This window comes from Erpetoichthys calabaricus, chromosome 4, assembly GCF_900747795.2.
Source record: "Erpetoichthys calabaricus chromosome 4, fErpCal1.3, whole genome shotgun sequence".
Lineage (NCBI taxonomy): Eukaryota > Metazoa > Chordata > Cladistia > Polypteriformes > Polypteridae > Erpetoichthys > Erpetoichthys calabaricus.
Genome location: NC_041397.2, coordinates 48,151,020 through 48,168,508, shown reverse-complemented (window position 1 = coordinate 48,168,508; position 17,489 = coordinate 48,151,020). Strand labels below are relative to the sequence as shown.

Below are 17,489 nucleotides of genomic sequence, written 5' to 3'. Positions count from 1 at the left end.
TTATTTATAATACTTGGCAAATAGCTGTTTTACTTTCATTCCATGTAGGAAAAGGAAGTGACAAAGGGAATAAGAAGAAGGACTCCAAAAATGTAAAGAAAACATCTGTTTCAAAGCCTAATAGCATCAAATCAATGTTTCTGGCCAGCACAGTAAAGAGTTCAGAGGTCAGTTTCTTGAAATTTACATTAGTAAATAAAGTGTGTGTCTTTTAATACAGTTACATTATATTAATGCATATTTTTGCTATATAGTTGCAGTTCATTTTTTCAAAAAGAAACTTCAAATAATGTGATTTGCTTTTTTACAATGTAAAAAATACGGCTGCAATGAGTTTTACTGATTGATCTTGATTTTATTTCATTGTTTCTTTTGACTGTGTTTGGAACCATTTTTATTTTTACTGCAGAAAGATATTGATTTGTCAAAGGATGACCTTCTGGGTGACATACTGCAGGATCTCCATTCTGAGGTACTATTTTTCTTATTTTCTGTATTGATATATAATTGAGCTTAACATTTTTACTGATTCCTAGAGATTAATAGTTGTATATCAGTTATTATGGTGGATATTTTTACTTTCTGTGCTTATACTGACCTTTTTATAGTAGGAGTTTATTTGCTGGTAATTTTAAAATGTAAACTTTTTCTTGCAACAGGTTAGCTGTATTGTTGTATTTTGTTGAAACTACTTTGAGCTGGTGAGATGAGACACATTGTAGTATTTGTGCTTGTATTTTATTCTGTGTTTTGTTTAGTCTCTATTTAAAGGAAGGATTATGAAAAAAGTGTTTGTTAAAAGTGAAATGCACCCCAGGGTATGTTTTGGGTTAAGATTTTTTTTCTGTATAATCTAATAAGAAATTGCAAAAAACATTATAAACATTCATTCAGGGTATAATACTTTAATATCCATCCATCCATTTTCCAACCCGCTGAATCCGAACACAGGGTCACGGGGGTCTGCTGGAGCCAATCCCAGCCAACACAGGGCACAAGGCAGGAACCAATCCCAGGCAGGGTGCCAACCCACCACAGACTTTAATATGCTTTACGGATATAAATTGTACATGCAAACTGGAAGAGGCCAATTAAGGTGCAAAAATTATTTTTTGTGTGTATGTTCTATATTTGTCATTTACCTTTGTATTTGCAATAGTTACATGATTAATGATTGTCGGTCAATTTCAAGTTTGCAGGAAACAATGAAAGATATTAATGCAACACAATAAAGACACTCCTTTAATTACTAGTTGTGCATCAGTTTACAAACCACCAGGTAGAGCAGCAAAAGAGAAGAGCTTGTTGTGTATTGCAAGGATCACACAAGGAGGTTCTCTGATCTAATCTAACGGATGTCAGAGAAACATATTAAAAAAGGTAGTGGTGAGCCACCTAGACTTTTTATTAACCAAGGAATAAAAAGAAGCAAAAAGAATGTATTGTTTCTAGTTTGTGTTTTACAAATGCTTACCTCGTCATTTGTTTCAGTACTTGTGGTTTAGTTTGCTTCAGAAAGATGTTAGCGGACTTTGGTTGAGCTTTAAAAAAAAAAAAAAAAAGTCAGTGTTTTTCTTTTGGTTATGCCTGGACAGAGCAACCTAACACTGATTCTTCCACCTACTGCTGCTTGAAGCAGGTCTTTAGAACATTATGGTATATGAGAAGACAGACTGGTGTTGTGGCCAAGATATCTGAATTCAGTTCTGACTCTGTGCTTAACCCTGAGCATGTCACTTAATCTGTGCTATATCTATAAAATGTTATTTATAAAATATGGTATTTATATATTCTGAACTTCTACAATGCAAACCTGCCAGTTCATAACTGCTTCATCTTCCTTGTATTTTCTACACCAAGTTACTTGTAAACATTTGGTAGCCAGTCCTAAACCTGTAATGTATTCTGATCTGGTAAGTTACCCTTGGTGTAGAAGACAGCAGTATAAATAATTGATGGAATGCATAAATTTAGATTTTTTCAGGCAGATTAACAAGTTAGAGTTTCATATGTACCTGTTTGATTTGTAATGTGCTCTTTCCTTATTATCTCCTACTCATCTCAAAAGTAGAACGTTGGAAGATCTGGTATGAAACAATCATTGAAAGATACTGTGGTATCCTAAAGGCAATTAGAGCTCCATATGCTTAAGGATGGCATAAATAAATACCATATATGCTCCAGGATAAGCCCATTCGCAGATATGCTGACCCTTGTATTTGTAACCAAAATACCATGTAAAATGCATCACCCGCAGATAAGTGGAATGTGAACATTTAAAACAATCTTTTCTGGAAAACATTCATTTTAAAATAACAAGTAACCTAACACGACTTATTTTATTGAAATAAAAATGTGTTACTGTACTATAAAAGTTTTTATTTAAAGAAAATACTGTGTTACTTCACACAAGTATTGCTTTTTTAAGATATTGCCTGCTACTGTGTAACATTGTGCATTCGAGTGCTCTGGCCATTTGGTTACAGGTGGCGAGTCAAGTTAAATTCTTGCATAGTATGCAGTCAAATACAGTAAAAAGAACCCAATAAAAGTCTTAGGTCTACTTTTAATCTTGCCTGTTCTGAGAGAGAAACTTAATCAAACCAGTTTAGGGTCACAGGGAAGCAGTGATTATCACAGAAGCACTGAGTGTAAAGCAAGAAGAAAACACAGTATACCGTTTCATTGCAGGATACAATAGCACAGTCAAACAGAGAAAGCCCACTAACACATAATTTCAAACTGTTAAGTGATTCTTATGCTGTTTAACCAATCCAGTTGTGTACTGTCTATATGTCTGTAAGATCTAGTGGGGGATTCCATGCAGTCACTGTTCTTTGCTGTTTACAAATGGAACTGATCAGGCTTTGCTCAATCCTATGACATGTCTGGTTTTTCATTCTGCTGTTTATATGTTTACTGCCCTTCTCGAAGTAAGGCTGCTTTTCAGTCTTCTGAGTCACTAAGTGTGGCAGAGTGGATCTTTGAGCTAGTTCAGGGTGTCTAGCTCCAAGTCTCTATGGAGAGTACCTTTTAGGCCAGAAAAAGGTTGTGAGCTTTTTCTTGGCAAATAGTGGGAGGCTTTTCACCCAAGGAGAGTGACTTGTCAGCTTTCAGTACCCAAAAGAACAGAAATGATGAATACAGCTAGTTTAGAAGAAAGGTGCAACTTTTGGTGATTTGAACCAATTCTAGATACAGTACCTACTTATAGGTACCTTATTTTGTCCATCACATCCATCCAGAGTTCATTTTGTGGCTAGAAGCCTAAAGCCTGGATGACTTTGTCTAAAGGAGTCTTTGCAGAGGTATCAGCTCAGGTCTGATATACTGTACACCTTTGTTATCAGATGAAATACAGGGCTGACCAGAGTTTTGGTTGAGCTGCAGATCAGCTGTTCAGTTTAGTGTTAACTTATGAATGCAGGGGGGGTGCTGCTAAATGTCTATATCCCTGTTAAATCTGCTGTCTTAACAGGCCTTGTGTGCCACTAAAAGCCTCCCAAAATGGGCCATGCCCCGTTAGTCCTATAATGGTAGGATGTAAATATGACAATCATTTGGATGTGTATAATAAAAAATTGTTGGCTCTATATTGGTCTCCTATGAATGTGGATGTTTGCATTAGTAGGTCCTGTGATGGACTTGGCACCATGTTCAGAGCTGGTTCCTACATCCCGTCCAGTCCCACCTGGACAGGCTGTGCTCCTCTTGTGACCCTCAATTGGGTTGAATAGGTTTGTGAATGTTACGTAGCCCTTTCACTCAAAGTACATATTGATGCTATGATTGTGCCCATTTTTTTTATATTGAGTTTAATTAATGTAAGTTGTAGCCCAAAGAAAAATTCAACACAAAGAAACTTTGGAATTAAAAAAATAAAACACTAATGTAAATGAACACTTTTGAAACTAAACAATTTTTCAAGTTTATAGTGGTCTAATGTCCAGATTATGCTACTTATGCAATCATTGCATCAGCCTCACTCATCACTAGATCATTCCTAGCTTTCAGATACACTGGGTTTGTGATGCATAGGTCAGGTTTCAGGATAAATAATGTGTTGCAGGCTTTTGAAGTTGCTTCTTTGCAGCAACAGAATTTATATTTTTGTAAATCTGTTTATGCAAAAATAATCTTATTTGAGCAGGGATAATGATTTGAGTAAAACACATTTACTGAAACATTTCACCAGCACTAAACACTAGGTTGAAATGTATGTCCACCTGTAATTCTTTATTGATAATGAAGTTTGGTTTACAGTTGTTTCTCTTCTGTTAAGGGTGGATATGCAAACTTAGCTATTATTATTTCCCTGAGCTAGGAATTTCATTATTCATTTAGAATGTTAAAATTTTTAAATTTATTTCAGTTTAGTCTACATCCATGTAATTAAACGATTCTTATGTTTTTTAGCAGTAGTCGTCTTTAAATTTTTTAGTTTAGTTTGCTTTCAGTGAGCAATATAGAATTAGTATTTCTGCTGTTATGCTTTTCAGAATAATTAACTAATTTAACATTATTAATTTTAGAATTCTTCACTGCTAACCCCACCACCAGTGATGACTTTGAAGAAGAAGAAGAAGCCAGTAGGAGTGCCTTTAAATCCATTTTCTGTGAAAACTTCAACTGTGAAGGTATCACCTTTTTTTCCTCTCTCCTAATTCAAAGATTGTGCTTTTAACAAGCTATTGGTTTACCTTCTTTTGAATTAGGGATGTTAAACTCCAAGAAATTTCATAAACGTTCTGTGTAAAGAACTAGAAAGGTGTTGGCGTATACATGGAATTCAGATTTTTGTGATGTTTTTATTAAGTAAATGAAAAACATGAATAATCATAACAGACCGCAATGAAGTACATTATACTAGGACAATGAAACACCCTAAGACAGGTGGAGAGAGAGAGCCCTTGGCATTTTTGAGGATGTGTTTATATCTTATTGAAACGAAGGGAAGGGGAAATATTAATACCCAGGTATGTGACTAAGGAGGAACAGGGCTAACTACTGGAAAAATTAAGGGGAAAAGAGTTAACTTGAACCAGTTGATTTTGTAACCGGGCATAGATTTGTAGGCACCAAATAATTTAAGAACATGGTGTAGAATGAATATCACAGAAAAAAAATCAGGACATCATTGACATAAAATGTGACTTTATGGAAAGTGCCAGGAGATTAGGTTTGACTCATGGTTAGCAGTAGCTAAAAGCTCCAGAGAAAGAGATTGAGATTTTCCAAGTGTTTAATTTCTGCTTGTAATGTGTTCTGCAATCAAGCATTGTTGAAACGTGCATAGAAATGATTTGTGGCAAAGTAAATGTGCGGCTTTAATGAGACGAAAGTAATTTAATGTGGTCAAACTATTTTGCAGTTTCTTTGCTTCTTCAGAAGGAAAGCCTTTCAGGTTTAAGCAGTACAGTGAATGTGACTGTTTCTAGGCTGCATGAAGTGTGTTTGTTTTTGTGTTTGTCATTAGATTTTTTTTTTCTCTCTCCATCTGCAGTGACTGTTTTTCAGTGCTACGGAGTTTAACTCTAATTGTCTGTGAACATTTTTTAGGATAATAAGGTTAAAGCAGTACAGTAAAAGAATGGTGTTTTTTCATTTTCCAATTTGTCATTTTTTTTCTAATTGTCTTGGCCTTGCATGTATTTGCATTCCAATCAAAAATCACATTTTGCAGCTACATTTTACAAACTTCTTGGAATAACTTTCCTCTGGTATTTAATGTTAATTTTTTAAGGCATGTATATCTTCTTTGTAATATGAGCAGTCTTATTCTTCTTCTTTTGGCTCTATGATAGTTAAATTTTTCAATTGTGACTGGTGGAGAGACCAGAGAAAGGCAGCAGAAAATATTGGGTACCGTCCAGATTTCCCCATTTTAAGTAAACACAAAAAAAAAAAAACACAGAGCTCTGTTTAATCTCTTACTTGTATGAAAGGGATGGAGCCGACATTGGGCGTCATGGCCAGGCTTGGGCGTCCTCACCGGGCATCTTCTTTCTTTAAATGCATGACATAAAAATTAAACTTGTTATAAGCAGTAACAGCAACATTATTTATGTTCTGTAATATTCAAGCAAAGTTTACTAAAATTTATAGTCTTTTTATAGACTGTAAAATGCTGGAAGTACCGTCATGAAAATGCTCTGACAAGTAGAACTGAACATAAAACACAGCATATCTTTACATTAATAATATAAAATAGTTACAGGATTCATGCACAGCAATACCAAAAGAAGAAATAAAGTCATTTCTGACTTCAAATTAGGTTGTTACTAACTAAAGGTTTTTAATGCTTTTGAAGCTTTTTTTTTTTTTTTTTTATATAAATGTGGCTACAAATTGTGTAAACTTCCCTGACGTACTTAACATGACTAGGGGCACTCATTTTAATGTTGATGAACCTTAAAAATTGTTTTTTGTTTTTGCTTAATTGTAACTAGAGTTTCAAACAAACCTGACAAAAATTAACTTTCAAAATATTTTGAAGTAACACATACAACTAAATATATTTTGGTATATACCAGAAATACTGTGCACATTTTTTGAAATGCCCATTCACTGCTCTTATGTTATTACTGGAGTGTTTTTTTACTGAATTACTGCATCTTGCCTGTGTAGTTTTTAATCATTCTTGGTTTTTAAATAAACCACTTTTTCACTTTATTTTTCCTCAGGCATCTACATCTTCAACTGTGATGAAACCCATATCCTCTCAAATTCACCCACCCAGCTCGTCTCTTCAGAAAATAGAAAGCAATCGGGGGGCTCAGAATGGAGCAAGGATTGCCACTGTAAAGTGTGCAGCAACAGAAGAATCCGTGAAAATTAAGACGGAAGATCCATCTCAATGTAAGATCGATAGCTTTATTAATCCCAAAACATATTACAGGGTTACAGCAGCAGATGAAGGACCCAAATATACATATAATAAGAATTATGATAATCTTAAGTATGCCGACAAGGTACAAATACACATATAACAAGAATTGTCTAGATGTACATTAACAAATTGAAGATATGTACTAAGCGTAAAGTGGTTAGAAGTGTGCATACTTGAAAGTTAGTTTCATAGTAGGCCTACACGATAGCACTGAATTTTGCACATAACATCATTGACTGTTAAGACATCTGCTAGACAAGCTCAGTAATCGGAGAGCAGTACCTCCTTGGCCTAGAAGTTATTCATTACACAGCCTGATGCTTGAGGGTAGAAACAACCTCACATAATACTCCTTGAAGTACTCCATTGTCTGTCTTTCTAAATGTGTTCCTCTATTTAGCCAAAATCACATACGTGGTGTGAGTCATTGTCCAGGAAAGCTTATATAAGTAAATGAAATTCCCCCACTTTTTTTATATATATATATATATATATATATATATATATATATATATATATATATATATAATATCCATCCATCTTCCAACCCACTGAATCCGAACACAGGGTCACGGGGGTCTGCTGGAGCCAATCCCAGCCAACACAGGGCACAAGGCGGGAACCAATCCTGGGCAGGGTGCCAACCCACCGCAGGACAAACACAAACACACCCACACACCAAGCACACACTAGGGCCAATTTAGAATCGCCAATCCACCTAACCGGCATGTCTTTGGACTGTGGGAGGAAACCGGAGTGCCCGGAGGAAACCCACGCAGACACGGGGAGAACATGCAAACTCCACGCAGGGAGGACCCGGGAAGCAAACCCGGGTCTCCTAACTGCGAGGCAGCAGCGCTACCACTGCGCCACCGTGCCGCCCTATATATATATAAATAAATAATTATTATTTTAGGTTGTAACAATAATTTTTTTTTTCTTCTTTCATTCTGTTGAGGTACGTAAAACACACAACATCAGAGAGACAAGCCTTTCTTCTGTTTGCAATGTCCAACACGCCTGCACTTTTTATCCTTGTTGCTACACTGTAATTCTGAGTTAGTGCTCATTGGCTATCAGCTCTCATGTGCACACACCTGCTCCTACAACTTAAGGCAAAATCAAACCTGTTTGATTTTTTTTTTTTTTTTTTATCAGAGAAAGTCACAGACTAGTTGAGCTGAGTCACTGGATATGTCTGACTAGGTCAATGGCAGTCATAGGAAAGTGCCACAACATGTCCCAGATCCTTCAGGTTTTGTAGATCTAGTCTATAACTGAAAATTTCTTATAAAGTCGTTTAATGTGGCATTGCCTTTAGTCATGCTTTTTTAAGTAAAATCATAGATGATTTATTCTTGAATATATATATTTAAAAACCAAACCGCTATCATACTCCTGGCTGTCAGAGAGTCACCTATCAAGGGCGGTACTCCTAATTTAGGACCTCTAAATTCAGTTACATGCTAAATGACATGGAAATTACCCATTATAATCTTGTGTATAAACTCCCAGAAGTATTTGGCAGTGGGCTTCAGAGTTGTTTGTTTTTTAGGTTATAAATTAAATTGAGTAGATAAAGTGGTCATTTTAAGTAAAAGGCTGCAAGTTCAGTTATATTTGTTTAAAATCCACTTATCAATACTCAAAATTGGTACTGAAAAGTAATTAGGGAAAATTGCTTTCTAATTTTAGCTTATGAAAAAATGGAAGAACATGTATTTGATGAAGGTGACTTTGATGATCCAATGGAAGCAGAAGATGGAGAGGCTGTACTACAGAATACCAAGGAAGAAAAAAGTGAACCCGTGGTGAATACCTTGGCTGATATCAAGCCAGAAACTAAAGAGACAGCAATTCAGTAAGATGATTAACTTTTTCCTCTTATGTGATGATTCAGGTATTGCAGGTTACTTTAGAGGAAGATATTTTTTTCAATTTTAGTGTTCCCAGTTTGTTGTGATTCTGAGGAGTAAAGAAAATATCATCGTTATATTTAAAATCAACCTTCATAAAGAGAATCCGAAATCTAGGCCTTCCTGGTCCAGATTTAAATCAATGTTCAGAATCTTAAATCTGTTGCATATTTGTCTACTTTTCGGTTCTGATTTATCAATTAATAACCTTGTAAATAATAAAAAAAAAAAGTAAAATATATTTGCAAGGTATACAGTGCAGGGATTGAAAAATCTGAACTACTACAAAAAATATTTTTTGCCTGAATTATATGTAGAGTTTTGTGTGTTAGTTACATTCTAGTGATTTTTTTTTCTTTGCTTAAAGTCATATTTAACAGGGAGATGTTTTTGTTTTTTTTTTTGTTTATTTATAGATCTGCTGCTGCTCCAGAAACAACTTGCTGGGAACGCATGGCTGAGGGAGATGGTAGTTCAGCAGTTTCAGAAGTGCAAGTAGACTCCAGCCAGCTTCCATTAGTTACTGGTGCAGATGGAGAGAAAGTCTTCCGATTTTACTGGCTGGATGCATTTGAGGACCAATATACTCGGCCAGGTATAATGATTCATGCAGATTTTCAAACCTGCATAATATATTCAGGGTTGAATTTAGCAGTAGCATATCCAAAAAGTAATAGGTGGAAGACAAGAAACTTGCACACACCCATACTTGTATTCACAGTAGAGCAGTTTCATATTAAAAGTTAGCTTGTTCTGCACATCTTTGGGATATGGAAGGAAGATTAATGTAACATTTAAAAAAAGTGCTTAATCCAGTTCAAGGTCATGGTGGGTAGGAGCCTATCCTGTTAGCACTAGACATAAAGTAGGAAGAAAGTGGTCCCTGACAGAGTGGCAGTCCATTTCAGGGATTGCTAGTGCACACCCACACCTTTACTCCCACTGGGGCCAATTTGGAATTGGCAATTAATCTAACCAGTATGCAGGAAGAAAACAATAGTACCCAAAGGAAAATCCATTCACATATTAAGAGAGCATGCAGATTTGAATTCAGCTTGCTGGATGTTTGATGCAGTAATGCAAACAATACCTCCTGAAAAGGCTCATATAAATTGGGTGGTTGAGAAAGCACACCTATAACACTGAAGCTTTAAGGCAGCAGGTATACACATTCTCCCCTATTAGGATGTCACAGTGGTGTAATGAGTAGCACTGCCATCTTATATATCCAGCACTCCAGATTAAAATCCTATGCCTGGTCATTGTTTGTGTGGTATATAATGAATTATAATAACATCCCATTTTTTGTTAAATTAATAATTTTTTTTCCTCTTAGCTTTCTTTGTGGGTTTGTAATAAATAGCTGTAAAGTCCTTTTCATTTTGTGAATGCAAAGATCTGCAGTGGTTAATACCACTTCCTTGTGGGGTCAGATCTTGTTTTTGGTGCTATTCCTGTGTAACCTGCATATTTTTCTGTAGGTACCATAGCTTCCTTCCCACATTTAAAAAATGAGTGTCAAGTTCTGATTATAAATTAATCCAGAATCTGTGTGAGTGTATGTGAGAGAGAAATGTGCCATGCCATGGATTGGTGCTTCATCTGGGTTTGGTGTCCGTCTTACATCTGTTTCTGCCAAGACAGGTCTCTATTCTCTGTGATCCTATGTTGGACAAAATTGGCACATGTCATGGATGGATGCGTTTTTTGACATTAAACTTATTTATGTGAATCATATTGATATTTTAAATTTTACAGTAAACGGTTGTTTACTATTTTTTCTTATTAATAAAAATTAGGTGGCATGCTAGTTAGCATTTCCTCTTCAGTTACTCATAGGCAGCTTTATGTTTACATTGAATTTCATTAGAAAATATTTTCTAAGATTTGATTGGTTGTGAGTTCTAAATATTTGCAGTTTTCTGCTCTTTACCTAGGTGTTGTATATTTATTTGGTAAAGTTTGGATTGAATCTGCAGAGATGTATGTTAGCTGCTGTGTTACTGTGAAGAATATTGAACGAACAGTGTATTTACTTCCACGGGAAAAGGTAAACACTTTTTGCTGTCTTACCATATTTTTCAATAGGAGTGATATATTGTTAAGTAGATAATGTGGAATGTACACACTTTTGTCTCAGACTAAGTTTTTCTTAACATCTATTGTAGGAAAATTAATGAAACTTGAAAACAGTGTTGGGGGGAAAAAGTACTATGTATGACTATAATGGCAAATAGATGGGATGGGTTTAGCTGGGAGAGGTCTTATTTCAGTAATATGGTAGCATTATGATAAAATACATTTTGGCTTTCACAGAGAATTATATTCTTGGCCAATTCTTTTATTAATTGACCATGTACAAGATTGGGATTCACTACAATTGTTTATTACAAGACCATGTACAGAATGTTCAGTTATTGTTGACATTATGTCAACACAGTTTTTTGGCCTCATTATGGAGTATTGTGATTTTTTTTTTTTTCCTTTTCCCCTCTCTCTTCATTTTGCAAAAAAAAGAAAACATTATTATGAGGGTCGTCCAGAGGAGAGCAACTAGATTAATTCAAGGACTGCAGAATGTCATCTATGAGGAAAGATTATAAGAGTTGATTGGCTCGACTACCTTTCTTTACTTGATGGGATGATGTTTGCTAACTTCCATTCTTTGGGAATTTCCCCAGGGTACAATGCTTTCTGAAGCTTATATTAAACCTTTATACAGAGTGGATTCAAAAATGTTCGGACCTCTACACTTTTTGCACATTTTATTGTGTTTTAGATTTAATTTTAATTGGATAAATGTGCAATTTTTGGCGTTTAGTTTGCACTCAGTAACCATTAATGACAAAGTGAAAACATGTTTTCAGAAGTTTTTTGTAAATTTATTAAAAAATTAAAAACTGAAATCCCTCATTCATATAAAGTTTTCAGACCCTTTGTTGTGGCATTCAACATTGTGGTCAAGAGTATCCTATTTGCTTTAATTACCCTTGAAATGAGTCTGAAACCCAATTTCTTAAAAGTAATTGGAATTCACCTTTGTCAAATTGAATTAATTGGGCATAGTTTAGGAAGGAACCTATGTATGTAAGGTTCTACAATTCACTGTCAGGATAAAAACCAAACCATGAAGTTCAAGGAAACATGATGGCCAGTGCAGTTTTCCACACTGTGGTTTGCTGAGCTGGTGACATCATTTCAAGAGAGGCCCACCGAATCAACAAGCTAGTTAAAAGGGCAAGCTCAGTTATGACACACACTTGGTCCCCTGGATGTAGTAACAAAAGAGAGGATTAAGGCAAAACTAAGTGTCATTATGAACAATGCTGCACATCCTCTCTGACACACTAACACTGAAGACTTTCACCCAACAAATAATCCAACAGCAATATCAGCAAGTCCGTTTTTTTTTTCTTTCTCTTTAATTTTCTTGTTTTTTAGTCATTCTGGTGTGTTTTCAGACCATTGTGTGTGTGTGTGTGTGTGTGTGTGTATGTATATATTATTTATATTTGTTATATTCTGGGGAAACTGCTTTGGATTGAGTTTTGCATTTTTTCAGCTATAGCTTTCTCTCACTGTCTTATGGGATTTCTGAATTCCCATTTTGCTGTTGCTCTTAAAACCCAGTGGTTAGCACTTGAGTTGCTTGACTTAGAAGTTAAAGGGTAAATCTGTTACACTTTTCAGGTAAAGTAATTCTGAGAATGTGGACACAAAGTCCTGCCATTCATGGGTTTGTTTACTTAGGTTCTGCTATTAAAGCACCCTGTAATGGTGAGTGTATTAATCGTCTAGCCTACAATCACTGTATCAAGAAAGTTATGGCAGCATTACAAAGCTATCGCCTTCTAAAAAGGTTGAAATGTTGTTAAGGTGTAAATCTTTCATTTTGTGTGTTTTTTAAATGCTTCTGTGTACAACTAATAATTATCAGTTGTCACAACTAATGCAGTTTCCTTAGTAGAATTAGCTTTTAATTTTCCAAAACTAAGTGTCAGTAACTAATATTTTATTTGTTTATTTTTAAAAAGCATAACATCTTATTACTCAAACAAATCAGTGCAACAATTTGCTTAAAAGATAATCCAGAGAAAACAAAAGAAAATGGAAAAGAAAAGCAAAGCAAAGCAAGATTCAACCCTCTAAAGAGAAAATGAAGAAAGACATGAGCAGAAAACCCTTACAACTTTTAAAATATAATACAATTAATAGCATTCATGAGTCAGTCACAGGCCCAGCATACTTATTCTAAAATGATATTGATACATTTTTGCTATGTTTAAAAATAAACCAGAATAAAGCCAAAGTTTTAGACATATCCTTTTAAAAGAATACTTTTTTTTTTTTTCTAATTTGAGATAATGTAGAATATTACCCACTGAGTTATAGAAGGTGAGCTGGGTTTCTTCAACTTGAGCAAGATATGTCTGTATGCCAGTAGTGTGGTATGTGATATTACCATCTGTTTCTTCCTGTGAACTTTTAATGCCTTCTGGGAATACACCAAACACTGCAGTTAATGGGTTAGGGGTGATTGTGAAACCAAAGCTTTCTGAGAAGTATGTCAAGATTTTCCCAAAATTGTTAGTGCATTCCCAAAACATATGGCCTAGTGATACTTAAGCTAAATGGCGATCTTTTGCAAGTTGGATCTTGACCAGGGAGTGTTTTAGATACATTTTAAATGAGAAAAATGGGACAGATTAAAGATTTGTAATTGAATTACTGAATGCTTGGCACATAAAGTAAAGCAGAGTAAATTCTGTGTGTGACAGAGTTCCACTCCTTTTCTGAGATGCTAATTGAATGGTCCCTTTACAACCATTCCCTAGGATAATTAAAGGGTAGATTCTTTAGAATATTTTTACATATTGTTTTTAATGCTGTCTGAGTCTTCATCAAGACTAACCAGTATTGTGTCTGTAATTTATATAGGTGTGAGATGTGCAGAGTTGGGTAGGTTTCTTTTTTGAACAAAATTTCTTATTTTTATATGGGAAAAAGAAGTTTGTAGCTAGAAAGTTAAAGTTTGAGAGTATTTTTCAAAAAATACAAATACGTTGTGTCTATGAAAATCTGCCTTAATCTAGGAAAAAGTGGCGAGAAGTGTCTTCTTGTATCCTTTTTTTTTTTTTTTTTTTTTTTTTTTGTAAAATTGACTTTTGGATGCATGACTATTTTGAATTCCAGATGAATAATCTTATAATTTAGTCTGGTTTCTTAAAGAGTGATTTGTTGATGTATATAGAATGAGCTCTAGAGGGTGTTTCAGAGTCAAATAAACTATTTCATTAATTGACAAAATACCTTTTATAGGCTCTCCACACAGTTTTCTTTTTTCTCCTTTACCTTCACTACACCCAATTGAGCTTTGCCTGACACTGACTCCCCTGGGGGAGGTTGAGCAGTGCCTTTTCAGCCTGCACTCAGGAGTACTTCTGGGGCAACAACATTTCCACCAAAAAGCAGTTTTGGGTCAGGTGGGACTTCCCTAGGACAGTGAAATACCCTTTTGCTGCCCATTAGGACTACAGCTCCTATGCCGCTGCTATCCCATATACAAGGAGAAATCATGTCTCTTGAGGGGCCACCTGCCACTGTCCTTGTGCTATAAAAGCCTCATGGCTGGTTAAGGAGCCACCATCAATCATTATAATAATGATGGTTATTGCCAGATATTTTAAGCTGGTTTGATATTCTCAAAGCAAAACTATCCACTCTAGTATGATGTGCTAGGGAAATCACTGGAAAAACACACTTTCATTCCAGTTAATTTAGAATCTAAAGAGCTTATGAAATTTTCCTCACACATTTAAGACTAATGATACAGATTATTATGGACGGATATATAAAACACCATACCGTCTTGTCCTACTCTAATAACCCCCTGAATCTCTGGTTTCTTCTGGAGATGAATAGCCAGTGGCTATTGTCAAAGGCATTGGTGATGGTGGACACCTTTGTTGAGTACGACATTCTGATTTGAAGTAAGTTCATGTTATTAGTACGGAATAATCCTTCTATACTGGTATATAGTAATCATTTTAGAAGCAGCATGTTGGGTTCAAATCCAAATGTATGCAGTGAAGTAAATAAATGTAATATTTTTAAAATGTGTGGTCCATTGTGCTATACATAACAAATAATCTATAAGTAACAATTTCTATATTTATTTATTTGAAAAGCATTTCAGTAAAGGCTCATAACTATTTTAATGTGGACAGCTCCAGTTTCTTAAATGATATAAAGAAATGACTACCTTTTTAAGATATATGTTATCAGGTAGAAAGTTTGAAAATATGACATAGGGTACCTTCTTGTAGCAGTAAAACTGACTTTCATCCTAAATTAATGTGAATTTTAAACAGAACTATACTGATGTTTTATGGCCTTACTGTGCAGCATTACTGGTAAAATTCTTACAAGGCTATAAACAAAACACATTTTATTAGAAATTAGTAAGAGATTTTTTTTCCCTCTTTCCTGACTGACATACGTATGTTTTGCAAAGAAGTGATGTAGAACCCCATAAGGAGAAAAATTGCATTGCAGCTATAGCTCTTCAGTTTTTCTGCTTTATAAATTATGGATTATTTCTATAAAAGTGGTTAAAGGCTGCACAGCATCATGTCAAGGTAAATTATTGTACCAGGCTTTTTGTGGAAAGGCTTATAAGTTGATCCATTTATGTGAATACCCAAGAAAGCATACATGCATACCTGAGCCTTATACAGTTTTCAAAGCAATCATATTTTTTATTAAATGGAGAATGGAATATGTTGTGTTCTGAAAGTAAAATATCATTTACACGTTTATTGTTCTACATTTGATAATAGATTAAAGGAGAAAGTTTATCTTGGCTAACAAAATTTTCTGTAATGGGAAAATGTACCTAGTATGTTACTTGATGTTTTCATTGACTTTATAAATTTCTTAAATAACTGCTGACTTTATGTATTTTATTTTTTAGCAAATAAATCTTAAAACTGGTGAAGAAACAGATAACCCAGTTACCATGATGCAGGTCTACCAGGAATTCAATGACAAGATTGCAGAAAAATACAAGATAATGAAGTTCAGATCAAAGGTATATAAAGTATTAAACCTGTAAAACATGGGCTTTTATTAAGAATTATGTGGTCATCATTTATCTTAATTTGTTCATACTAAATGTATTTACTGACATCTTAATTGAAAAATAAATATTGTACTGTATAAATCGATATTAAGAAAATCAAATTACAAACATAATTGCTGTGAATGAGTATTACATTAACTAGTAAATACATAATTATTCTTAATATTAAACTTTTATAAAATGTAATTTACATTTTTAATGTAATGTTTTTTTTATAACATCAGGTTTGATACAAAAACCAGTCCCTTTGTCATTTTTGGTATTGGCTGTTATAAGGTTCTTGTTCGTTCATATCAGGAAAGCATTTGTTGTGCCTGCTGTTGGCGCCTGTTTGTAGTTTGTGGTGGCTCGACAGCCAGCAGAAATGCACGGTGGGCTGGCTGTCTTCGTGAGACAGGTGTGCAGGGGTGGCAATTGCAGTGAGATGCAATATGGTTTGTACCTCCTGTCATCATAAGTGTCTGTCCTCCCAGGCAAATTTTGCCATAGGTGCATCAGCTACACGAACGTGTTCAGCACCACGATCAGCTGGGGACTCGGCTGATGCCAGTACCTCACTTTCATTTTCGATCTACATCTCCACATCACTTGCATCAAAATTGGAGTCCGACAAATCAGAGTCCGATTCAGCGATAATACAAAAAAAGTTTTGCTTTGAGCATTCACTTTGGTATCTCTCCACATGCCATTTTAGAAGCTGTTTGCTCTTCGCTACTCATGCACACACAGGGAATCGAGGTCAAATCAACAAAGCAAACGCGTATTGAAAAGCACTGTAACAAGAAGATCATTGATCTCTATCGATCGTTAGTGAGGCAGAGGTTTTCAAAATAACAATAACAAAAACTGCGTTAATACGTGATAAAATTATCACCGTTCTTTAATTAATGCGTTAACGCGATAATAACCCGTTAACTTGCCCAGTGTATATGGATGGATGGAACCTTGACATCGAACGAGCAAAAACTTGCAAGGCTGTAGGTCAAGAAACCAACTGGTGACTCGTGGATTCTACTCCTTGTGCAAAGCCATCCACTGTAACGGTGCATGATCTGTGACAAGGGTGAACTCCCGACCCAAGAGGTATTACCCGAGCTGTGCAATCGCCCATGTGATCGCTAAAGCCTCCCACTCCTCCTCCGACTCATACCTGATTTCTTACCCCAACGGTTTCCGACATAACAGGGTGTTCATCACCATCGATGTTCTGGCTCAGCACAGCTCCCAGGCCTGTGTCTGAAGCGTCTGTCAGGAGAAAAAAGGGCAGGGAAAAGTTAGATGCCCTTAAAACTGGTGCTGACGTAAAGGACTGTTTTAAGTCACTAAACGCACCCTCTTTCCTATCGGACCATACCACATTGTCTGTGGCCCTCATTGTTAAATCCGTCAAGGGTGTCGCTCTCTACGAGGATTGGGGCACAAACCGGTGGTAGTATCCTGCTAACCCGAGAAAGGCTTGGACATGTCGCTTGGTTCGTGGACGGGGCCATTTCAAAATGCCTTCTATTTTACAACACTGTGGCTTCATTGTACCCCATTGTAC

General features: G+C 35.5%; 1 protein-coding gene across 2 annotated transcripts in view; it reads left to right on the top strand.

The window, feature by feature from the left end:
- pola1 (polymerase (DNA directed), alpha 1) overlaps positions 1-17,489 on the top strand; it is a 452,854-nt gene that overhangs the window by 17,546 nt on the left and 417,819 nt on the right. For both annotated transcript variants that reach the window (XM_028799416.2, XM_028799415.2), the window contains exons 5-12: positions 49-167; positions 410-472; positions 4,533-4,637; positions 6,684-6,858; positions 8,585-8,750; positions 9,222-9,400; positions 10,743-10,855; positions 15,779-15,895. In XM_028799416.2, the coding sequence (XP_028655249.1) occupies positions 49-167; positions 410-472; positions 4,533-4,637; positions 6,684-6,858; positions 8,585-8,750; positions 9,222-9,400; positions 10,743-10,855; positions 15,779-15,895 (1,037 nt within the window). The remainder of the gene's footprint in view (positions 1-48; positions 168-409; positions 473-4,532; positions 4,638-6,683; positions 6,859-8,584; positions 8,751-9,221; positions 9,401-10,742; positions 10,856-15,778; positions 15,896-17,489) is intronic.